Source organism: Dasypus novemcinctus, chromosome 18 (assembly GCF_030445035.2).
Source record: "Dasypus novemcinctus isolate mDasNov1 chromosome 18, mDasNov1.1.hap2, whole genome shotgun sequence".
Lineage (NCBI taxonomy): Eukaryota > Metazoa > Chordata > Mammalia > Cingulata > Dasypodidae > Dasypus > Dasypus novemcinctus.
In genome coordinates, this window is record NC_080690.1 from 40737664 (window position 1) to 40763469 (window position 25806).

General features: G+C 38.8%; 1 protein-coding gene across 2 annotated transcripts; it reads right to left on the reverse strand.

Moving 5' to 3' along the window:
• Window positions 1-248: 248 nt before the first annotated feature.
• On the reverse strand, window positions 249-24121 carry CNEP1R1 (CTD nuclear envelope phosphatase 1 regulatory subunit 1). 2 transcript variants are annotated; one of them, XM_071209175.1, is made up of 7 exons: window positions 23966-24099; window positions 22846-22917; window positions 20591-20664; window positions 18939-19009; window positions 17219-17328; window positions 17041-17095; window positions 249-1610 (listed from the first exon to the last, which is right to left on the reverse strand). In XM_071209175.1, exons 3-7 carry the CDS (start codon window positions 20622-20624, stop codon window positions 1569-1571), a joined length of 312 nt encoding a protein of 103 aa, XP_071065276.1. In that variant the 5' UTR covers window positions 20625-20664; window positions 22846-22917; window positions 23966-24099; the 3' UTR covers window positions 249-1568. The 2 variants fall into 2 exon arrangements, with proteins under 2 accessions (XP_071065276.1, XP_058136028.1); XM_058280045.2 differs by lacking the exon at window positions 18939-19009 and having other exon boundaries at window positions 23966-24121.
• Window positions 24122-25806: the final 1685 nt, after the last annotated feature.

Here is a 25806-nt window from a genome sequence, read left to right on the forward strand (position 1 = left end):
GTCACAAAATACAAAAAATAAAATCTTCATTTCCTGATTAAGAGCCAAATATTAGACAATGATGAACAAAAGTAATCATAGCCTAATAAACTGGGACCTTAAAATTGCTATTTAAAATATGCTCTATTGGATAGTTAAAACATCTCAGTGGTAACTAGTCTGTATGTGACACATGCAATGTTTTTTCCTTTTAAATTTTCAGGGTTACAGCCTTTTTAATAAACCAAGGAAAAAGCCCAATCACTAAATATATATAAAGTATTTTTTTATTCACATATTTACCTACAAAATTTACAGAAAATAAAACAACGCTGAATATATAGAATACCCTCTTAAGACATTTTAGGAGCAGAGGGTTTTATTGCCGCAGTTCACAGAATAAAATTTATATATGTGAAAGCCAAGATGGACACATTTTAAGTTAAATGGCAGCCTTGTTAAAAAGTTTTTGTCCTGTTATTTGATTTTTAGCCTTATGATAAATGCAATTTAAAAGATTGCTCATGAAGTAATTTAAACCTTTTCAAAATCTCAAACAGGTAAAAAGGCACCTCCAGTACTTTAAAATATTTATAGCAATCCCAATAGTTTAATTTTAAGAACTCTAATAGTACATGTGGCTATTATGCATACACAGTATGTCATTTACACTCTCTAAACAGTGAGAATTGTAGACTCTAGTTTGTGGCACCGCTCCCGTGTTATCCTTGTGATGGAGTAGGATGCTCAATTACACCTGTGGAATACTAGGATAATAGCATGTCTAGCACAGTATAAAATCCAATTATCTAAAACAATATAACTATCAAATTCCCAGACGATACATAATTTATAGCTGAATTTGTATATTCAGAAGCCTTTGTAGTGTTCTTAAAATTATTAAAAAAATACAAAGTATATTTCGCATTAAATGAAAACAATGAACTGAAAAATATAACCACAATAGTGGCTGAAGTTCAGTATGTGGTTTAACAAAAATTATTTCTCAAAACATCTATAATTTCTTACAACATAATGGAGATGAGTTTTCCTCAGTCTAAGAGCAATCTGATGTTTTTCCTGCAGTATGATTAAAAGAGAGGAGCACAAGAATGAAAGGCACAGCTATACACAATAGTTGGTTTTAAAGAGCTGTGGGAATACCAAGTAGATGTTCCTGAAATACTGGTGCAGGAGAACGAAGTCCACACAATCTTTCCCTCTTTAACATTGGCATTGATTTGCTATTTACAGTAGTTTGCAAAAATACATTATAAAAACTGAATGAGGTTCTGGTTCTAAGTTTAACTTAGTAACATACATACATACTTCATTTGCAAAAATAATTTGCAAGATCTGAAGTACTAAAGTGACACTAATACTGAAACACAGGTAATCAAAGGTACCAAAAGCACGGATAATGTGAGTCATCATCATTAAGATAATTTGGGTAAATATTGCACACTTCTTGTCAGTTGTTGCTATGACGTTCATATATCCAACTGGAAAAGGAATCCTTTATGGCTTTTTGCTGTATCACTTATTTGAAGAAAGGCTGTTTTAGGTCCCATAAAAATGAGTGCAGACTGTTATTGAACATGAGGCCTAGGTTTCAAAATTAGTTTTCCTGTCTGTAAAAAAATAAAATAAAATAAATCAGTACACAGTTATATTAAAAACATCAACACTACCTGTAAATTTTTTAAAAATTAAAAAGATTCACAAGGAATCAGAATACCTCTGTATACTTAGTCAAGACTAAAAATTTATAATTACAGTTTTGAAGTTTTCTTTGGGTTGAGCTTTCACCTGAAACCTTTATTACTTTAAAACACATGAGCATATACATCTTTATCTGATGACTTCCCTGCTTATTGGCTACCTGGAAATCAATCAAGCCACTTGATAAAATAAAATTGCAACCTCTATAGATTAACTTATGCTTTGAAGTTTATTATATAAAATATTAACACTATATATTGGAGCAAAGCATGTCTCCTTTTCCAACATAAAATGCTTCCATTTCCTCAAGTTAAAAAGCAAATAGAGGGGAAAGTGAACTTGGCCCAATGGATGGGGCGTCCGTCTACCACATGGGAGGTCCGCGGTTCAAACCCTGGGCCTCTTGACCCAGGTGGAGCTGGCCCATGCGCAGTGCTGATGCATGCAAGGAGTGCTGTGCCATGCAGGGGTGTTCCCAGCGTAGGGGAGCCCCATGCACAAGGAGTGTGCCCCGTAAGGAGAGCCACCCAGTGTGAAAGAAAGTTCAGCCTGCCCAGGAATGGCGCCACATACAGGGAGAACTGACGTAGCAAGATGATGTGACAAAAAGAGACACAGATTCCCGTACTGCTGACAATAATAGAAGTGGACAAAGAAGAACACGCAGCAAATGGACACAGAGAACTGACAACTGGGGGTGGGGGGAAGGGGAGAGAAATAAATAAAAATAAATCTAAAAAAAAAAGCAAATAGAGGGAAGTGTTTTTGGCTCAATGGATAGAGCATCCACCTACCACATGGGAGGTCTAGGGTTCAAACCCAGGGCCTCCTGACCCGTGTGATGAGCTGGCCCACGTGCAGTACTGATGTGTGCAAGGAGTGCTGATGCATACAAGGAGTCCCCATGTAAGGGAGCCCCACGCGCAAGGAGTGCACCCCATAAGAATAGCTGCCCAGGAGTGGTGCCGCACACAGGGAGAGCTGATGCAGCAAGATGACTCAACTAAAAGAGACACAGATTCTTGGTGTTGCTGACAAGAATACAAGCAGACACAGAAGAGCACACAGTGAATGGACACAGAGAGCAGACAACTGGGCAGGGAGGGAAGGGGAGATAAATAAAAAATAAATCTTAAAAAAAAAAAAAAAAGCAAATGGGGGAAGCGGATGGAGCATGAGCAATTGGGCTCTCGCCTACCACATGAGTTCCCAATGCCTCCTAAAAAAGATAGCGAACTGGCGTGACAGGCAGGTGCAGCAAGCTGACAAAAGATGATGCAACAAGAGACACAAGAAGAAAAACATAATTAGAGACACAACAAAGCATGGAGCGGAAGTTTCTAGTACGTCATAAAGAGGATGGGCAGGAAAAGCAAGCTGATGTGACAAGATGACACGAGACACGAGGAAAAACATTCGACACAACAAAGCAGGGAACAAAGGTGGCTCAAGCAATTAGGTACCTCCCTCCCACACTGGATGTTCCGGGTTCAGTTCCCTGTGCCTTCTAAAGAAACAAAGAAAATAAACAGACACAGCAAGTGCAAACAGCAAGGGGGTAGGAAGAGATAAACAAATCTTAAAAAAAAAAAAAGTAAATCAGGGAGTGGGTATAGCTCAGTGGTTGAGCACCTGCTTCCTAAGTACAAGGTCCCCAGTACCTCCAAAAAGGGGGAAAAATTAATTTGACGTGTGGAGCATGCTGGTGAATGCTGGCGTTCAGTATAAGTTGGTTTAACTGGGAGGGCCAACTGGGAGGGGAGGGAGGGAGAGAGGGAAATAATCTAACAACTGTACCTCTCTGAATTTACCTGAAGGAAACTAGATGGGAGCATAAAAATGTACATATTAATTGTTGTTAGTTCAATTAGTCAACAATTTTCGAGTATCAGGCCCTGTGCTAAGTTTCTAGGCATGCAATAATGAACAAGACAAAGTCCTACTCTCATGGAGCTTAAGTTCTAATGGAGAAGACAGGCAACAAACATATATAATAAGGAAAATATATAACATCTATATATTCAATGGAGGATTAAATTATGGTACATCCATAAAATGGGATAATATGCAATTAAACAAGATGGAAGACCTGAACTGAGGTAATGCAGCTAAAGGATAAGCCCAGGATTGGCACATGGTTACATTCAAATGGAAGCTATTATTCTAAGTTATATTGCACCAAAGAAGCAAGTTTCAAAACTCTCTAAAATCCTGCTTTTAAAAAATGCCAATAACTATATACAACAAAATACAAAACATGGCTATTATCTCTGGCTGGTGAGATTCCAGGTGGTCTTAATCAGTTTTATTTTATTTTTATCCTCAAGTCAAAACAGTCAACAGTATTATGGTTACTTCTCTTGATTCTCACTTGCACTTAAATTGTCATTAACTTTTTAAAATTCCTTGGTATTTAGTAGCTCTGATACCAATTTTCCCAGTTCCACTGAGGTAAAATTTATATAAAGTAAAATGTTGTAAACAGTCTTAAGCCAACACCCTGATCAAGCTTTTAGAAACCTCATCAACTGTATCCCCCTCTCTCTGCACGGACATAACCACTTTTCTGACTTCTTACTAGAAATTAGTTTAGCCTGTCTTTGATTTTTAAATAAATGGAATCATAGAGTGTTTTTTTTTTGCATCTGACTTCTTCCACTCAGTATGTTTCTGAGATTTGTCCGTGATACTCCATGTCTAAGTAGTTGTTACCTTTTTATATTGTTGCAAACCCACTGTATGAATAAACCACTACTTGTTTACACATGGTTAATATATTTTCAATCTACTTTTAATTATGTGTAAGACATTAGTGTTAATCTCATAATAAAAACTCAAATGATACACATAAGTAAAGTCATCTTTTCCATCTACCTCAAATTCTAGGCCTCTCTCCAGAAGAAACCAGTTTTGGAATGAATTCCTCCAGATCATTTTCTAAGGACTGACATTCATATATAAAAAAATATCGTGTTTAACATGTTGAAATATTTACAGATGATCTACACAGATTTGCTTCAAACTAATCCAATGGAAGGGGAAGGTTGGTAGGCATCCCAATGAAACAAGAATAGCAATGAGTTGATCATTGTTGACATTGGACAACAGGTACAGAGGAGTTCATTATATTCTTCTACTTTTGTTAGGCTTATAATTTCCTAAGTAAAATGTTTCTCAGAAAAAAGAAACTAAGCATATTATTCAGTAACCTGCCTTTTACACTTAGTATTATGTTTTAGAGATCTATTTTTGGTTTACTATGGTATGGCTATACCACCCCCTATTGAGAAATGTAAAAATTGTTTCCATGTTTTCACTACTGCAAATTTGTACAACCGGAACGACCCTGTACTTGCATCCTTGTGTACATGTGTAATTATCCTTGCCTTGGGTAGATGAGAAGCAGAATAATTAATTCATGAGGCATGCACATTTTACATTTTAATATAACAATGAAAAGCTGTCCTCTAAAAAGGCCATATCAATTTACATGTCCAATCTAGTCTATGGGCAAATGCATTTCACACTGAAATTAACAAAAAATTTCTTCTTTGGGAAGCGGACTTGGCCCAGTGGTTAGGGTGTCTGTCTACCACATGGGAGGTCCACGTTTCAAACCCCGGACCTCCTTGAGTTGTGTGGAGCTGGCCCACGAGCAGTGCTGATGCGCACAAGGAGTGCCATGCCATGCGGGGGTGTCCCCGCGTAGGGGAGCCCCGAGCGCAAGGAGTATGCCCCGTAAGGAGAGCCACCCAGGACGAAAGAAAGTGCAGCCTGCCCAGGAATGGCGCCACACACACGGAGAGCTGACACAGCAAGATGACGCAACAAAAAGAAACAGATTCCCGTGCCACTGACAACAGAAGCGAACAAAGAACATGTAGCAAACAGACACAGAGAACAGACAACTGGGGCGGGGGGGGCGGGAAGGAAAGAGGAGAGGAAAAAAAAATTATTCTTTGCCAACCTAACAGGAAAAACAAATACCAGCTTCACTATAGTTTTAATTTGCATTTTCCTCATTACTAATGGGGTTGTACAGTCTTTACATGTGTGTACTGGCCATTTGTGTTTACTCTTCTGTGATTTCAGAGATTCCTTTTCCCCCTTTTAAAATTTACTGTTGAGAAGCAGATTTGGCTCACCTGATAGAGCATCTGCCTACCACATGGGAGGTCCAGGGTTCAAATCCGGGGCCTCCTGACCCATGTGGAGCTGGCCCATGAGCACTGCTGATGTGCTCAAGAAGTGCTGTACCATGCAGGGATGTCCCCTGCATAGGTGAGCCCACGCACAAGGAGTGCGCCCCGAAAGGAGAGCCACCCCATGCGAAAAAAAGTGTAGCCTACCCAGGAGTGGCACCACACACAAAGAGACCTGATGCAGCAAGATAACACAACAAAAAAGAGACACAGTTTCCCAGTGCCACTGACAAGAATACAAGTGGACACAGAAGAATGCACAGTGAATGGGCACAGAGAGCAGACAACTGGCGAGGATGGGAGGAAGGGAAGAAATAAAACAAATCTTTAAAATAAATAAATAAAATTTACTGTTGGTGTTTTCTTATTCATATTTTGGTAAACAGCTTTAGTGAGATAGAATTCACACACTATACAAATTCCTCCATTTAAAGTACATAATCCAGGGAAGCAGACTTTGCCCAATGGTTAGGGCATCCGTCTACCACATGGGAGGTCCGTGGTTCAAACGCCGGGCCTCCTTGACCTGTGTGGAGCTGGCCCATGCGCAGTGCTGATGCGCGCAAGGAGTGCTGTGCCATGCAGGGGAGTCCCCTGCGTAGGGGAGCCCCACGGGCAAGGAGTGCGCCCCGTAAGAAGAGCTGCCCAGCGTGAAAAAAAGTGCAGCCTGCCCAGGAATGGCGCCGCAAACACGGAGAGCTGACACACAAGATGATGCAACAAAAAGAAAAACAGATTCCCGTACTGCTGACAACAACAGAAGTGGACAAAGCAGCAGCAGTAGCAAATAGACAAAGAACAGACAACTGGGGCGGGGTGGGGGGGGTAGCGACAGAAATAAATCTTCTAAAAAATAAAGTACATAATCCAATGTTTTTCATATATTCATAGATACATATGCGATGTTCACGAGTCAATTTTAGGACATTTTCATGTCCTCAAAAAAAGTGTGGGGAAGCGGATGTGGTTCAAGTGAATTAGCTCCCATCTACCACATAGGAGGTTCAGGGTTCAAGTCCTGGGGCCTCCTGGTAAAGGCGAACTGGCCCATGTGAAGAGCTGGCCCAAGTGGAGAGCTCGCCCATGCAGAGTGGTAGCCCATGTGGAGAGCTGGCACAGCAAGACGATGCAACAAAAAGAGACACAGAGGACAGACAATAAGAGACGCAGCAGACCAGGGAGCTGAGGTGGCACAAAAGACTGTGTGCCTCTCTCCCACTCTGGAAGGTCTCAGGATTGGTTCCCAGTGCCGCCTATAGAGAAGACAAGCAGACACAGAAGCGAATGGACACAGAAAGCAGACAGCGAGCGCAAAACGAGGGGGTCATAAATTAAAAATCTTTAAAAAAAGAAATAAACTGCTTATGTTTTAGTTATCAACTCCTTATACACCTCAGCTTTTTGTCCTAAGCAAGCATTAATTTATCCATCTATAGAGTTCTCTTTTCTGGGCTTTTCACATGAATGGAATAATTTATGTGGTCTTTTGTGAATGACTTCTTCCACTTAGCATAATGGTTTCAAGATCCATCCATGCTGAAGCATCAATCAGTACTTCATCCCCTTTTTATGGTTGAATAATACTCCATTGCATGGATATATGTTTATCCATTCATTAGCTGATAGACATTTGAGTTGTTTCTAGTGTCTGCTAGTATGAATGATGTTACAAACATTCAAGTACAAGTTTTTGAATGGACATATATTTTCATTTCACTTTCCATTATTTTCAGTTTTCATTCTACCTAGGAGTGGAATTGCTGGGTCACATGGTAACTTTATGTTTAATTGACTGAAAAATTGCCAGATTATTTTTCAAAGTGGTTGGTTGCACCATTTTACATTCCCACCAGTAGTGCATGAGGGTTCCAATTTCTCCTCATCCTTGATAACATTTACCATGAGACCTTTTGATTTCAGTCATCCTACTGGGTGTGAAGAAGTATCTCATCCTACTGGGTGTGAAGAAGTATCATCCTACTGGGTGTGAAGAAGTGCTTTGATTTGCACTTCCCTTATGACTGATGAAGTCTAGCAGCTTTTCTCTTAATGATATTTAATAAGCCTTTAAATATTCTGGATACTATCTTCTACCTTCCAAATACTTTCTTCTAATCATTGTTTAAGGTCAAGCTTTTTGCTGTACAAGTTTCATATTTTGATGCAATAAAACTTATCCATCTTTTTCCATTATGGGATTTGTTTTGTGTCTTATGAAGGGATCATAAAACATTCTGTATTTTCTTTTCTTTTTTTTAAGATTTATTTATTTAATTCCCACCTCCCCACCCCCACCCCCCGTGGTTCTGTGTCCATTTGCTGTGTCTTGTTTCTTTGTCCGCTTCTGTTGTCCTCAGCGGCACGGGAAGTGTGGGCGGCGCCATTCCTCAGTAGGCTGCACTTTCTTTCGCGCTGGGCGGCTCTCCTTACGGGGTGCACTCCTTGCGCGTGGGGCTCCCCTACACGGGGGACACCCCTGCGTGGCACGGCACTCCTTGTGCGCATCAGCACTGCGCGTGGGCCAGCTCCACACGGGTCAAGGAGACCCGAGGTTTGAACCGTGGACCTCCCATGTTGTAGACGGACGCCCTAACCACTGGGCCAAGTCCGTTTCCCTCTGTATTTTCTTCAAATGTTTTTATAAAAGAATGTGTGCAACTTTCTGCACACTTACCACTTTGAAAAAAATCTATAATTTTTCCAAATTTAGTTTTCATTATGAGATAGAGATCTAAATTCATTTTTTACAAATGAAGAGCCAACTATCTCAACATACTAAATAGCCTATTCCTTCCCTACTGAATTGAAATATTACTGTTACTTCTTTTTTTATGCTTCCTTTTATTTCTATTTTTTAAAAAATTTAGTGTTCAGTCTTTATTCATTTCCATTGATCCATTTGTCTTCCTGATGTAATATTTTTCTTTTTGCTGTTTACTCTAATTTTTAATAATAAATACATATTACCTGTTTTTCTTTCTTTTCTTTTTTCTTTTTTTAAAAAAAGGTGTTTAAATTACTGACTCCAGGAAGATGATGGATTAAAAAGATGCAGGACTCTCCTCTCCCAGAAAAAGATAGGTAGAAATGGCCTGGGAAAAAATGTTCTAGGGTTTAGGACACCAGGGGAAAGCTGGACACCATCCAGAACAGAAAGGGGCATAGGGAAAAGAATCTCCTTTGCTGGGCTGTGAGTGGAAACTGCAGCTGCAGCTGCCAGCACGCTTCCCACATACTAGAAGCAGACAATTTTGGATTTTCAGGCCATTAGCTACAGACAAAGGGGGCTGCAGAGAACCACTTCCCCAGGAAAAGGGAGAGCACAGCATAAGGCTAATTCAGCCTTTGGACCACAAATTTGGTCTACAGAAGTCCTTCAGACTGGGTGGGGTCGCACCATTATTTGCCCTGGGAACTAACACAGGACTAGAGATCTGACCATCTCAATCACCCTCCCTACTGACCAGGACAGGTTCTCGAGGATATAGATGAGAGTGGAATTACTTCCTATCCGGGAAAGGAAGGGACTGCCAGCAAAGTTGGAGAAACATCTTATTAAGTTTGAATTGCAAGGCTCTTAGTCTCCAGGAAGGATCCTCTGTCGCACTGATTCAGTCCATTCTGCAGTCCAACCTGCCTATGAACTGAGACAGCTGCCGAAGAGCACCATCTACTGCCCGATGAAGAAGTGCACGTGAGAAAATTAAAAGTAAATAAGCAGCTTTTCCCAGCGTTTAAGGCCTCCCTCTCCAAGGTCCTTCAAAACAGATCTACAACCCCTTACTGGGTCCAGAGCCCAGTTTTGAACAACTAACAGGGACAATCCTAAAGACCTGGAACAGGCTGAACCTGGAAGCGAAGAACAGCAGTAACTGACAGCCTCCCACCACTAAATCCCTACAAAAGAGAAAGAAATTGAGCATCTGAGTAAACACACTATCCTAATCAGATGCCTAGATATCAGAAAAAATTACAAGCCATACTAAGGAAAGGGAAGACATGACCCAAGAAAAGGAATATATCAAAGCCCCAGAAGAGACACAAGATTTCAGACACCTAATCAACAAGATGCACATAAACTTCCGAAATCAAATGATTGAGTTGAAGGATAATATTCCTAAAGGCATAAATGAAATCAAGAAGACACTGAGCGAGCAGAAAGAAGAATTTGAAAACCTGAAAACCCAGAGCTCATGGGAATTGAAAGACACAATAGTTAAGATCAAAAGCACATTAGAGGGAAGCTGATGTGGCTCAAGCAGTTGAGTGCCTGCTTCCCACATGGAAGGTCCCAGGTTTAGTCCTCCGATCCTCCTAAAAACAAAAACAAACCAACCAAAGCAAACAAATGAAAAAACATACTCAGGGGAACTGATGTGGCTTACTGGTTGAGTGTCAGCTTTCAACAAATGAAGTCCTAGGTTCAATTCCTGTCCTAGCACCTCAAAACAAAAACAAAAACAAAAAGAATAGAGACATACAACAGCAGACTCAATATGACAGAAGAAAGAATAAGAGATACTGAAAATAGAACAGTGAGGGAAAAAAAATGGAAAAAATTGAGCAGGGGCGAGGGAATTGAATGGTTACACAAAATCCAACAACATACATGTTATGGGAGTTCCAGAAGAAGAGAAAGGAAAAGGGGCAGAAGAGTATTTGAGGACAAAATAGCTGAAAATTTTGCAACTCTCATGAAAGAAATGAACTTACATGTCTAAGCAGCACAGCATATCCCAATCAGAATAAATGAGAATAGACCTACTCCAAGACACATATTACGCAGAAGTCAAACATAAGATATAGAGAAAATTCCCATACACATGATCTATCTATAATAAAGTGTATAATAGTGCTCAGTATAATAAATGTTGTGCATTCATCATCATAAAAATTTTAGAATTATTTCATTACTCCAAAAAAATGGATTAAAAGATAAATAATAATTGTGCTAGAATAGACAGAAATAGCAGCTACATACAGCAGGGGATACACAGAGAGATTGAGAAATGAAGAATTTTGTCTGTCTGTTTTTTATTATTATTGAAATAATGAAAATGCTCTTGTAATGACTGAAGTGATGAAAACACAACTATGTGATTATATCAAATTCACTGACTGTATGTACACTTTGGATGAACTGCATGCTTTATTAATATGTACCAATAAAAAAATTTGTTAAAAAAAATTCTGAGAGCAGCAAGGGAGAAGCCACCATTACATACAAGGGATGCCCAGAAAGACTTAGAGTGGACTTCTTATCAGAAACCATGGAGATGGGAAACAAGTGCTATGGTATGACTAGAATGCTGAAAGAAAAAACTGCCAGCCGAAAATTCTTCTCAGCAAAATTGTCTTCTAAAACGAAGGTGAGTTTAAAATATTAATAAATAAACAGAAAATAAGAGAATTTGTAAAAAAGAATCCACCCTTGCAGGAAATATTAAAGGAAGTCTTAGAGCCTGAAAGAAGACAGGAGAGAGGAGCTTGGAGGAGAGAATAAAAGAAAGAATAATAGGAAAACCAAAAAATAGAAGAAAAGAGTCACCATATGAAAATCAAAGAATAAAATGGTGGAAGTAAATAATATATTTATAGTAAAATCATTGCATGTGAATGGATTTAACTCCCCAATTAAAACATATAAGCTGGGGAGTGGATGTATGTAGTTCAGTGGTTTAAGGCTTCCCATGTACTGGTTCAATCCCCAGTACCTTCCTATGGGGAAAAAAAAAAGATACAGGCTGGTAGAATGACTAACAAAATCCACACAAGCCATCCATATGCTGCCTACAAGACACTTATCTTAGTTAGACCTAGGGATACAAATCACCAATAGTGAAAGGTTTGAAAAAATACTCCAAGAAAACTAACCAAAAAAGAGCAGATGTAGCTATACTAATATCAGACAAAACAGATTTTAAATGCAAAAAAGCTATTAGATACAGAAGGCCATTGTATACTAAAAAAAGGGACAATTCACCAGTAAGAAATAAATCATAAATATCTATGCACCTAATCAGGGTGCCCCAAAATACATGAGGCAAACTCTGGAAAAAACGAAGGAAGAAATAGACATCTACAAAAATAGCTGGCAACATCAACACACCACTCACATCATTAAATAGAAAACTACACAGAAGATCAATAAGGAAACAGAGTACTTGAAAAATATGGTAAATTAGACCTAAGAGACATATAGAACGTTGCACACAAACTCAGCAGGTTGTATGTTTTTCTCAAGTGCTCATGGATCTTTCTGCAGGACACACCACATGTTAGGTCACAATGCAAGTCTCAATACATATAAAAAGACTGAAATTACACAAAGCACCTCCTCAGTTCATAATGGAATGAAACAGGAAATCAACAGGAAAGAGGTAAATTCACAAATCTGTGGAGGCTATACATCATACGCCTAAATAACCACTGGGTCAAAGAAGAAAATGTAAGTGAAATCAGTATATATACTGAGGGAAATGAAACGAGAACACAACTTACCAAAACTTATGGAATACAGCAAAAGCAGTCCTGAGGGAAATTTATAGCCCTAAACTCTTATATTAAAAAAGAACTGAAATCAAAGACCTAACTGAACTACAGAAACTAGGGGAAAAAAAGAGCAAACCAATCCAAAAGCAACCAGAAGGAAAGAAATAACAAAGATTAGAGCAGAAATAAAATGAGAACAAAAACACAATAGAGAAAAATAAAAACAACCAAAAGCTGTTTCTTTGAGATCAATAAAATTGGCAAACCCTTAGCTAGACTAACAGAAAAAAGGAGAGAAGATACAAATAAATATAATCAGAAATGAAAGGGAGCAGTAACAACTAACCCCAGAGAAATAAAAAAGGATCTTAAGAAGCTATTATGGGGAAGTGGATTTTGGCTCAATGGATAGAGCATCTGCTTATCACATGGAGGTCGAGGGTTCAACCCCAGGGCCTCCTGACCCATGTGATGAGCTGGCCCACATGCAGCACTGATGCATGCAAGGAGTGCCCGGCCACACAGGGGTGTCCCCCGTGTAGGGGAGCCCCACACACAAGGAGTGCGCCCTGTAAGGAGAGCCGCCCAGCACGAAAAAAGTGCAGCCTGCCCAGGAGTGGTGATGCACACATGGAGAGCTGACGTGGCAAGATGACTCAACAAAAAGAGACACAGATACCTGGTGCCGCTGATAAGAATGCAAGCAGGCACAGAAGAACAAACAGCAAATGGACACAAATAGCAGACAATGGGCGGGGGAGGAGGGGAGAGAAATAAATAAAAAATATATAAATCTGGGAAGCAGATTTGGCTCAACGAATAGAGTGTCCGCCTACCACATGGGAAGTCCAGGGTTCAAACCCAGGGCCTCCTGACCTGTGTGATAAGCTGGCCCACGTGCAGGGCTAATGGACGCAAGGAGTGCCGTGCCGTGCAGGGGTGTTCCCCCGCATAGGGGAGCCCCATGCGCAAGGAGCGAGCCCCGTAATGAGAGCCGCCTAGGGCGAAAAAAGTGCAGCCAGCCCCAGGAATGGGGCCGCACACATGGAGAGATGACGCAGCAAGATGACGCAACAAAAAAATGAGACACAGATTCCGGGTGCTGCTGACAAGATACAAGCGAACACAGAAGAACACACAGTGAATGGACACGGAGAGCAAACAACTGGGGGAAGGGGAGAGAAATAAATAAAAAATGAATCTAAAAAAAAAAAAAAGCTATTATGAGAAACTGTATGCCAATAAACTAGACAACCTAGATGAAATGGACAAATTCCTAGAAATGCACAAACAACCTACACTGATGATACAAGAACTACAACAACAAACCAATCACATTTAAAGAGACTTAATGTCATTAAAAATCTCCCAACGAAGAAAAGCAAAGGACCACACAGCTTCTACCAAACATTTTGAGAAGAATTAACACTGATCCTGTTTAAACTCTTCCAAAAAATGAAGAGGAGGGAAAATTACCCAACACATTTTATGTAGCCAACATCATCCTATTAAAAAGAGTAAGAAACTACAAGAAAATTACAGAACTCTCTCTCTAACACACAGATGCAAAAATTCTCAACAAAATACTTGCAAATAGAATCAAACAGTATATCAACAGACTTGCACATCACAACCAAGTGGGATTTATTCCTGGTATGCAAAGCTGGATCAACATAAGAAAAACAATTAATGTAATACACTACATTAACAAATTGAAGGAAACAAATCACATGATCATCTCAATATATGCAGACAAGGCATTCAACAAAATCCAGCATCCATTCTAGATAAAAATACTTCAAAACATAGGAATAGAAGGAAAATTCCTCAATATGATAAAAGGCATATATGAAAAACCCACAGTCAACATTGTACTCAATGGGGAAAAGTTGGAAAGCTTTCCCTCTAAAGGATGCCCATTGTCACCACTGTTATTCAACATTGTGCTAGAAGTTTTAGCTACAGCAACTAGACAAGAAAAAAACGGCGTCCAAATACGAAAAGAATTAAAACTCATTATTTGTGACATAACCCTATATTTAGAAAATTCTGAAATGTCTACCACAAAGCTACTGGAGCTAATAAACAAGTGCAGCAAAGTCAATGTCCATCAACCAATGAATGGATAAACTGTGGTGTATACACATAATGGAATATTATGTAGCTATAAGAAGAAATGAAGTCATGAAGCATATGACAACATGGATGAACCTGGAGGACATTAAGTTGAGTGAAGCAAGCCAGACACAAAAGAACAAATACTATATGATGGTGCTATTATGAAACAAATATACTATGTAATCACAAGGATTTAATAACTTGAACATGGGTCAACAGAAAATAGAATGAGGTTAGGGAATGGAAAGCTGAGGGTGAACCTGTGCAGAATTGGTAAAGAGGGTGTGCTAACCTTTGGAAATAAACAGAAAAGGTGAAAGCCAAATATAATATCTATAATGAGCAGTACGATTAGGTGGATATGAAATGTGTTTAAAGGGAAAGTCAAAGGTCACATATGTTATTAAAAAGGAAGTTAAACAATGTAATATGGAACTGTACACCATAACAAAGTCATATGTGAAATATGAATATGGGTAAAATAGCATATAAGACTTTTTCTTTGAAATTAAATTAAGCAAGTATTATTTTAACACTACAAAATGTTAATATATAACTACGTTACACCAAGTGAAAGAAACGAGACACAAAGCACTACATATTGCATGATTCCATTTATATAAAATGCAAATAAATTCAATTTATAAAGAAATTCCATTAGCGGTTATGTAGGCCTGGGGAAGGACAGAGGGATTGAGAAGTAAGGGATGTGGAGCTTTTCTTTTTGGAGTAATGAAAATGCTGTAAATATTTTTGTGGTAATGAATGCACAACATTGTGATTATACAAAAGGCACTGATGACCAAAAATTTAAAAAATAATAACAGAAAAGCCATTGATTATACACTTTCAATAGATCGTATGTGAATACCTCAATAAAACTACCTACAAAATAAATAAATAATTATGCAAGAACAGCCAGAAAGAGCAGGTTTGTATAGCAGGGGAAGCATAGAGAGATTGAGAGGTGAATTTTCTTGAGGATTTGTCTGTTGTTTATTATTACTGAAATAATGAAAATGCTCTAACAATGACTAAAGTGATGAATACACAAGTATGTGATTATACCAAATACCACTGAATGCATACTTTGGAAGAATTGTGTGCTTTATTAATATGTATCAATAAAATTGATTTGTTTGGGGAAAAAAAAACTGAATAAATGTTATGTATGTTACTGTTACAAGACATTAATCAGGCAAAAACAAACAAAAAAACAATGCTAAGTGAAAGAAACCAGATACAAAGTACTACATATTGTATGATTCCATTTATATAAAATGGAAATATAAATTAATTTTTAAAGATGGAATTAGATTAGTGGTTATATAGGGCTGGAGAAGGATAGAGGGACTGAGAGGTGATTGCTAAGAGGTGTGGAGTTTTCCTTTTGGAGTAATGAAATTGTTCTAAAATTTTTTGTGGTGATGAATGTACAACACTGATTATACTAAAAGCCACTTGAAAAAAAATAAACAAAAGCTACTTGATTGTACTTTGGATAAATTGTATGGTATGTGAATCTATCTCAATTAAATTACTTTAAAAAACAGAAAACTACCAATCAAAATGAGACATGCCATCCATCACACATTGGTACATGATCTACTTTTTAAAACACAGTAGATTCATTATGTCTGTAATCCCCAAATTAATCGATGACTCTGTGATGGTTAGGCTAATGTGTCTACTGGGCCAGGTAATTGTGCCCTGTTGTTTGGTCAAGGAAGCATGGGGCTAATTGTAATACAATTAGCATGGGGCTAATTGTAATACATTTAGGGGCTTTAGTCATCAGTGAGTTTTACTGCATAGATGGCTGATTACATCAACATCAACAAGGGAGATTGCCATCAGCAATGAGTGACACTTTATCTGATCAGGTGAAAGTCTTAAAAGGGGAAGAATTTCAGCCTTCAGAGAGAAATTCCCAGATAATCTTTGGACAGGCAACATCTCCCAAAAACTCATCAAGGACCTTCACTGGACTTTTCATTGGCACCCCTGGTTTGCAGCCTGCCTGCAGAACCTAGACTTGTGCTACCCCACAGTCACATGAGAGACCCTTTAAAATCTCATACTATTTACAGGTATTTCCTGTTGACTCTGTTTCCCTAGAGAACCCTAATACATGCTCTTAATTCCAGATCCTACATATAGAATACCATTAAGTAAATTAGTTTACAAAAAAGCATCCAATGAACCATTTTTGTTGATATCAGCCACTGTATTTCACAGAACCTAAGATGGTCAGAATTGTAAGAGGCACAATTATTTTATATATTATTAAGAAAAATTAAGTTAACTCTGCCAACTTAACAGTTAAAACATCATTGATTATTAAATTATTATTTCAGTTTCAAGGATGGTGAAATGTAAAGGATGTGTCTCAGAATCAATGCTACTAGATAATTTCCACTATTAATTACATGGACACAATTTATTGTTAATAAAATGTTTTTCGAAAGCCTAAACATTTCAGTTCCTTCATAAATGTCTATAATTTTCTAATAAAAAAAGTACTTACATCATCACAAGACATGTTATACTCTGCTAATACAGTTCGACATCGAGCAGCTATACTGGATAAATGTGGTTAAAGGAAAATTTATCATTAGAATAAGTTTTTAACAATCACCTAGATCATGCAAAGAGCTACTTTAATGTACTTCAGAGAATAAAACTCAATCAGTAGTAAAGGATACATTGATGGTGCAACTACTCTCTTGTGTATTCCAGCAAAGAACAAGCCAATGAGAGTAATGCAGCTAATGGTAAAAAATGGATGATTCCACAATGACGTGAAGAAGGACACCTGGAAAAGAAAAATTTGAAATATCAAAATGTTAAAATTCTTATAATACTAATTCCTACCTCCCTGCTTGTGTGTAAATACATATAATTGCTTTATCATCTAAATTAGAAGGATTTGAAGACTTCCAATAATCCTAGTTTTCTGTATTGCTATGCTATAAAAATAATGTATGCTTTATACTTCTATATAGCAACGCTCCCCTCATTTATTCCAAATACTTGAACCATTATAAATCTATTTTTAAATTAAAAAAAAACAACCCTAACAGAGATATTTACCAACCACTTCCTACATAATCAGATCAATGCAAAGCAATATAAAAAGCACAAGATTGTAAGCGCCACAGGAAAAGGGATACTGTCTTATTCATTGTTATCCTCTCAATATCTGAAACAGCGCTTTGATATAAAGAGATGCTGAATGAATGAAAACACAAGCCAAATGTGATCTAGTTACTTTCCCTGTTACAAAAGCTCCCTAAGAGAATTTAGCCAACCCTGCCATCCATAACCTGGTCCCAATGTTCAGTTCTGGGCATATTTCCACACATATGCTACCACATTAATCGCACCTATTCTATCTTCTGGCTACTCTCATATATCCTTATGAAACTCTGCTCCAGCATTATTCTTCCTCTCTGTAGAAGCAAATACTGAGGTTTGCATCTTTTTTTTTTTTTGAGGTACAGGGGGTCAGGGAATGAGCCCCAGACCTCTTATTGGGAAGCTGGCACTAAACCACTGAGCTATATCAGCTCCCCTGAGTTGGTTTTTTCACCTGTTTGGGTTTTTTTTTTGTTTTTAGGAAGCACCAGGGACAGAACCTAAAACCTCCCATGTGGGAAGCAAGCGCTCAACTGCATAAATCACATCTGTTCCCAAGTTTGGTTCTGAAACTACTGAAATTTAGACAGTCATGGGACATTCACACAGGGAAATAAAAACAATTATTAGCGATCCTTTAAGAAATTAGAATACAATAAAGAAACAGCTAATTTCAGGTCTGTCTGTAATTACCTAAGAGTAGAAAACAAGACAAAATATGACTACAAGAAAATGTAGAGAGACAAGGGCCCAGGATCTAGGATTGAATGAGGAGCAGGCACCAAAACCAGACTACTAGGGAATGCTTATGGAAGAAGCAAAGAAGACAAGTATTTAGTGAATATGAAAAAAAGACACCAAATGGACTAGTAACTTAGATGGGAGCAACAAAACCAAGCTAAGTGCACTCCCATACCCATACCAAGAGATGTGTACATGTTTCAAGACAGAGAATCAATTATGAAAAGCACAAGGCCTAGCATGGTACCGGTTAAATAAATTTGTCAAAGAAATGAAAGGCTGAAAATATCAGGAGGTTCCCAGAAGAATGACACCCTGAATAAAGGTCAATATTCCAGGGGAATGTCTTCTTAAAATCTCTGGGGACAATTTAATCCCCACAAGTCAGCTACATTTCATGTGGCCTATACCATGTTAGCAAATATTGTGCTTTGCTGAATTTTAATATTAATTAGAAAATATAAAGTATCAGCCTTCTTTCCTCCATGGCAACAATAAACTACATCCACATAGCAGGTATCCCCTTTAAATCAGGCATTCACGTACTTTCCAGTTTGCCATATTCATTCTCTCCCTGGTTTCTTCCAGCCAGCCACTGGCTTTTGAGTTTGTGACTCCTGTTACAGACACAATTGCTGGTTAAAACTCTGTTAGGTTTAGGGTTATTAAACACTGAAATATACAGAGCCAACCCTTAGGCTAATAGTTATATTCTCACCTAATTTAGAAAATTATATTAACTACAGAGTTTGGGGCCTATTTCAAATTACATTTAATTTTGTGTTTTATTAAGATCTCAACTAGCTGAAATCAGCTTATATTTTTCCCAATTAGAAGTCAGATTCATTTCCCAAGATAGAGCTTTTCCAATCTTCTTTCCAGCCTCCTTCTACTCTTCCCCTAAAGATGAATACCAAGTGCAGCAGCCTAAGGATCAGATTTTTATAAATGAACACACAGAAATTTCCTGTCTGCCATGAAAACGCCTCCATTAACATAGAGTTCCACCCTCCCCTGCTTCCTATTCTTTTATGTCTCCACCTCAGTCAATAAAGCAGGGAGATTACATGCTAAAAAGCCCTGGCAATCTGAATTGCCATTTAAACTAATGACAAAAGCCTTACCATCAGGTTTACCTTCCACATAGTCTAAAAAGTTATAAAGCTTGGGAACATCTACTTAATTATAGGCTTTTTGGTTTTTGTTTTTTTAAGGGGAGGAGAGTTAAAAATTATAAGATTAAAATATCATTACTACCTAAACAGAATTATACTTGGCTAGGGGGGTGGCAGTTCACAGAACAATTAGAGACTATTGGTTCTCTAACAAAAAAGCTGGGGTTTGAAATTAAAGCAGAAGTTAGAAAGTACAAATTTGAGAAATATGCTATCAGCTTCAACAGAAGGATGCTTCATATAGGGGTATTATCCTTGGACAGCGTCAACTGGTAAATCTCTTAAGGTCTCCGACATTAAACATCAGGGAAGAAATTATTTTAGAGATAAATGCTAAGAAAGAAAAGCTTTGCATTCTCACAGAGCTGATATATGCATTCTCTTCATAGACAATGAAAACCATGGAACTGAATGGGACTTCACTGATCAGGTAACTCACAGACTAACTCATAACTCACTTCTGGCAATTGTGCTGACTACAAGGCCTACAAATCAGTGACACTGTTTCCACCCTGGTTTTGACTTCCTAGTCTAATCTGTATTTTATCTAGGCCTGCCTTTTGATTATATTTACATTCTGCTATTTTTCACATGTGCTTCCTAAAAGTCATCTCAAATGCTTTACAGAATGAAGGAAGGTATTAACAACAAAGATGATTTATAGAACAAAGTGTTGTAATTTTATAAAACCGGCACCAATGACATTAAATGAACAAAGCAGAAAGGAGAAAATGTTCACATTGAAGTATGTAAAATGTACTACGCAAGTTCAGAAATGAATGAAAAGTCATCTAAATGGAATAATACTTCCTAAATCCATTTTCCTGTAAAGATACTTAATCTACAACAGCCAACCAGCCAACCTAGGTTTTCCTTAAGCAAATTAATATAAAGCATATTTTAATATAATAATTATTACTATTAGTAATAGGTAATATTTGAACAATACTTTACAATTAACAAAGCAATCCTATATCTATCATCTCAGTTAATCTATTAAAGATTTTAAAACAAAACTTCTACCTTTTGTGTCTCGGGATCTATTAACCAGTTCCATGCACCAGTAGCTGTACAGACAGATACCACTATAAGAAGCACTGATGAAAGATAAACACGAAATTAGTAAGCAAATAATCCTTAATATTTGATACAACTACCACCACTTCCTATTGTATGACAGCAGAAGGATGCAGCACTTTAGTAAATGGAAAATGCACTGGACTAAGGAATTAGGAGAGTTGCCATATGACCTTGAGCAATTCTCTAAACACTGTGAAGCTTGAGGAAGTGAGGTTGAAGCCATATTACTACTCAAAACTTATTCTATGTCATATAACTGTCAACGTTTGTACAATTTAGATCTTATAAACCCAAACTTAAAAAATAAAAAAAAATCTCATCTAATCTAAACAAGCCAAACAAAAACTCTTCTTTGAATGCACTCAGTCAGAAAAGAGGTTTTCGCTTTCAGGACAGAAAACTGCCTGCAGCTGAATTAAACAAAGGCCAGTGTTAGAAAGTATGCAATCAGTGTTGACAGTGACTACCACAAGTATCAGATTTATTGAAAGGACTAAGGTCAGAATATATAAATTGCATCTTCTCTCTACAAAGCTAGAATTAATTGTTTGGAAATTCTCAACAGCTAAAAGTTAAAAATAAATGATATAAAAATATAGTAAAAGGGCATCAAGACTAGGTTAATATTCTAGAGCTCAAGACAATTGTCTTCCAGTTGGGGTGCATACATTTTTTTTATGAGCTACCAGGGACCCAGGACCTTGTACATGGGGAGCAGGCGCCCAGTAACTGAGCCACATCCACTCCTCACCAAGAGTAGGTTTTTCCCTTTGTTTCTAGGAGGTACTGGGAATCCAACCCAGGACCTTGCACTCCAAGGACCTTGCACTTGGAAAGCAGGCACTCCAAGCACTTGAGCTTCATCCACTCCGTACGTTTTTAAAATGTACAAATCAAGAGCCGAAGAACAAAAAAATATAGTAAACTATAATTATCTAGAATTCCTGATGTGCTTTTAGAAGAGGTAAATCACAGAAGAACGACCTCATTTTAGGTATTTAATAACAAAATGAGTATTTCTAAACTATGTTCTAAGTTCCCATTTCCAGTAGTAAATACTATTCTACACATTTAATTTTTTAAGAAATGAAGCAAAAGCAAAAGCAAAACCCACTTAGAAGGGCCCTCATACACACGCCTTCATTTGATTAGTACATTACTCAAGTTTCATTTAAATATAAGTCCATGACTCAAAGAAAAAGTAAAGTATGTTCATTACATTTTGTGAGACAAAAAAGCATAATCCACATTTTAAAAGATTCTCAGTAACAATGAAACAAAGGTTTGGGGGTGGGGGGTCTCTAGGTAAACCAGAACACCTGAGAAAACAATTCCTTGTAAATTCTAATTAATCAGTACTCACTTCACATTAAAATTCTGCAAACAGATCTAATAAAAATTATGCAAAAATATCCTGGCATAGAAAAGACTAACTTCAATAGTGTTCTTTTGGCTCTACAAACTGAGTTATAATTCAAAATGACTTCCCTGCATGCTGCTGTACTTCCTTGATATGAATTACATTTCAATAATGAAAATCCAAGAAATTAAGACTGGTCCCAACAAAGGTTAGCAAAAGTCTTTTGTTTGCTGATGTCATCACTTGTATAGTTGCCTGCATGTCAAAAGGGCAGTAACAATTCTTTCAAATCATATTTTGCAGCACACCTTTCATACAGAAGTCTCATGATGTTTATGAACAATAAGAAGATGATTTTTTCCCCTAGGTCAAAGAAAAATTATGCTCTTTTAAAAATAAAGGGTAATTTCCTCCTATTCAATTCATAGCCTTTGTATATATGTAACTAAAAATATGATTTTGCTTATTAAAGCTTCATTTCAACAGAATATAGGCAAATTGTAAAGTCGCAACACAGGCTACTGAAATTTATTGTTTTTATCAGTTATGATATTTGTTTAGTAAAATATAACATATTTTAATAAAAAAAAGTTCAACCACACCAAATAGATTTTTCTTAAGGGTGACCAATTATGAATTCCCCTTCACGATTACTTTATAATGTACCATTTACAATGTTAATTTAAAAAATCAAAACAAAAGGAAATCTTATGGTTTAGAGGCATCTTAAAAGCAAGCATTTGTTAATCAAAAGGTTTACATTAAAGCAAATCATTCTTTGGCAGGAATAAAGTAGCAATTGCCAGTTTCTTTTCCTGAAAGAATTCAGTGAACTTACTTCTCCAACGTCCAGTGGCAGGTTGCAAACAATGAATATATTCAGTAAGTCTTCTCTCGAAAGCCTTGAGATCTAAGTTAAAAGATTTCGATTTTCCAATTAGTCACTTTAACTAGTTTGAGTCTATTAAAATGAAATTTTAGATACTCTAAATGCTTCATGTATAACTGCACTGTTTACTTCATTTACTTCCACAAATTTAAGCGTACAACAGAAACAGGTTTAATTCCAATTTCATATATTGTACAGGAAATTGGGTGATTCATGATTATAAGTTTCAGAAAGTGGTATGTGGAAAATCAGCAGCTGGCTCCAAAACCTAGAATTGTGGGGGTTACAAATACAAGCATCAAACGCAGATTGAGTTTAGTTCTGTCGTTACCAAGAACTTTGTATTAGAACTATCTATTAATTACCTAACACCAAAAGTCCGCGAGGTCTATTTGGCGATTACCGGTTTCCACTTCCTAGCTCTTTATATTTAATTAACGGCTTTGCTTGCTGTTTGGTCTTACTGGTCTTACTGACACTGCTAATGCACCCATAAATGGATGTACAGAAACACTGCCCTTGCAATGGGCTACAGGCGATCGTGGCACTATCCAAGTGACGACGCCTTTACTAAAAACACAGGGGTGTCCAAGGTATTTCCCCCTTAATGAGCAAGGCGGGGAATCATTTCCACAGTTGCATTTTTAAATTTTATAAGGAGACCAAGAAATATTTTCTTATCCCGGAGTAAGAATAACCACAAGAAGAATGAGGAAAACAACTAGTGGGGGTTAGAATAAAAATGAAGGTGAAGTGAACTAACACACGCACAAGGCATAAAACTCAAGTAATGTTTGCTAATGAAGTAGAGCCTGGCGAGGAACCCCTACGGCCTAACCTGGCGGGAGGTGGAAGTAGGGCGGGGGTGGGGCCCAAACACGCCACCCCCAGCTCCGACATCAGCTTCTGGCAGGGTTCCGCAGCCCCATGGCCCCCTGGCCCAGGCCCGGCGGCCCCCATGTCCAGAAATTTATCTTTCCATCTTCCGCGGCCTCCTCTCCCTCAAACCGGGTGTCCGTGGCTCCAGCCCGTCCGCTGCCCCGCCGGCGTCCGGAGAGACTCAACCTACCTTCTGCCTGCTCCAGCGAGTTCATGTCGTGCGGTAGCTCCGGTCACCGCCTCGGTCCCGTCCGCATCTCAGCTCCACAGCCCTAAACCGGCCCACAGCGCCAACTCCTAACCCCAACCGCTCTTCACTGCCCCTCCAAGTCGCACCGCCCCCTGCCTAGACCCGCCACGCTCATTGGGCACGCCCTCCGAACCCTCCAACTAAGACCGTTTTCTATTGGCTAACGACGGACTGGCCGCAGAGTTTAGCGTTGGACGGTCAGCCAGAGCGACCAAAACTGCCGGCAGCCTGGCTGGTAAAGAGCTGGCACCGCCTCCTGCCCCTGCGAGGGATTGCAGCCAGCTCGCGCTCGTTGCGTTCTTTCTTCCAAAATGATTGAGCGACCCCTAGGTTCTGGGCAGTTTTCCTGCCACTGCAGACGGATGCAGAAATCAAGGAACTGAACATGCCCTAAAGGAATTCATGGTCTAATAGGGTAAATAAGATTTGTACAGAAATCTAGACCAAAGAATTGGGTTTCCTTACTTACGGTCATTTCTTTACCCAGGTATGCAGCCCCTTATGTATTTCTCCTTTGGTTACTTTTTTCTCGCATCACTCAACGTTCCTAAACCAAAAAGGGGGTAGGGGAAACGGACTTGGCCCAGTGGTTAGGGCGTCTGTCTACCACATGGGAGGTCCACGGTTCAAACCCCGGGCCTCCTTGACCCGTGTGGAGCTGGCCCATGATCAGTGCTGATGCACGGCAAAGAGTGCCCTGCCATGCAGGGGTGTCCCCCGTGTATGGGAGCCCAACGCGCAAGGAGTGTGCCCCGGAAGGATAGCCGCCAGCACGAAAGAAAGTGCAGCCTGCCCAGGAATGGCGCCGCCCACGCTTCCCATGCCGCTGACGACAACAGAAGCGGACAAAGAAACAAGACGCAGCAAATAGACACAGAGAACAGACAACCGAGGGAGGGAAAGGAATTAAATAAATAAATGAATCTTAAAAAAAAAAAAAAGGGGGATAAACAAAGTATGGCCAATACCTGTTACTTAAAAAAATCTGAAAGCTATTGACCATACATTTGTATTTGATTAAAATTCCTTCTTGTTCATTTCCTTGTGTTGATTCAATTATTCAAGAACTATTTATTGCATGACGTGTTGGCTGTATTTATCAGGGATAGATAAAAAAGACAGTCAAGATTCTTGCCCTTAAAGGCCAAGGGATACAGCGGCAATAATCACGTAAATGTGTAATTACTTTCAGAAAAAGAACATTCTCTGAAGAAAGTAACAAGGTCATGGGATACATTAGGATGACAGAGAACAGGTAACAAGGAGCAAGTGTACCTATTGTGATTCTGTGGGAGGAGAAATTTGATCTGAGAACCCAAAGATGGATAAGAAACCAGGATGCAGGGAAGTGGATTGGGCCCAATGGATAGGGCATCCACCTACCACATGGGAGTTCCAAGGTTCAAACCCAGGGCCTCCTGACCAGTGTGATGAGCTGGCCAACGCACCAGTGCTGTTGCACATAAGGAGTGTCGTGCCATGCAGGGGTGTCCACGCGTAGGGGAGCTCCACGTGTAAGGAGTGCACCCTGCAAGGAGAGCCGCCTAGAGTGGAAAAAGTGCAGCCTGCCCAGGAATGGCGCCGCACACATGGAGAGCTGACGCAGCAAGATGAGGCAACAACAACAATAACAAAAAAATGAGACACAGATTCCGGGTGCCACTGACAAGAATATAAGTGGACACAGAAGAACACACAGCAAATGAAAAGAGAGAGCACACGGGGCGGCAGGGGGTGGGGGGGGCAGGGAAGGGCAATGAAAAATAAACCTTTAAAAAAGG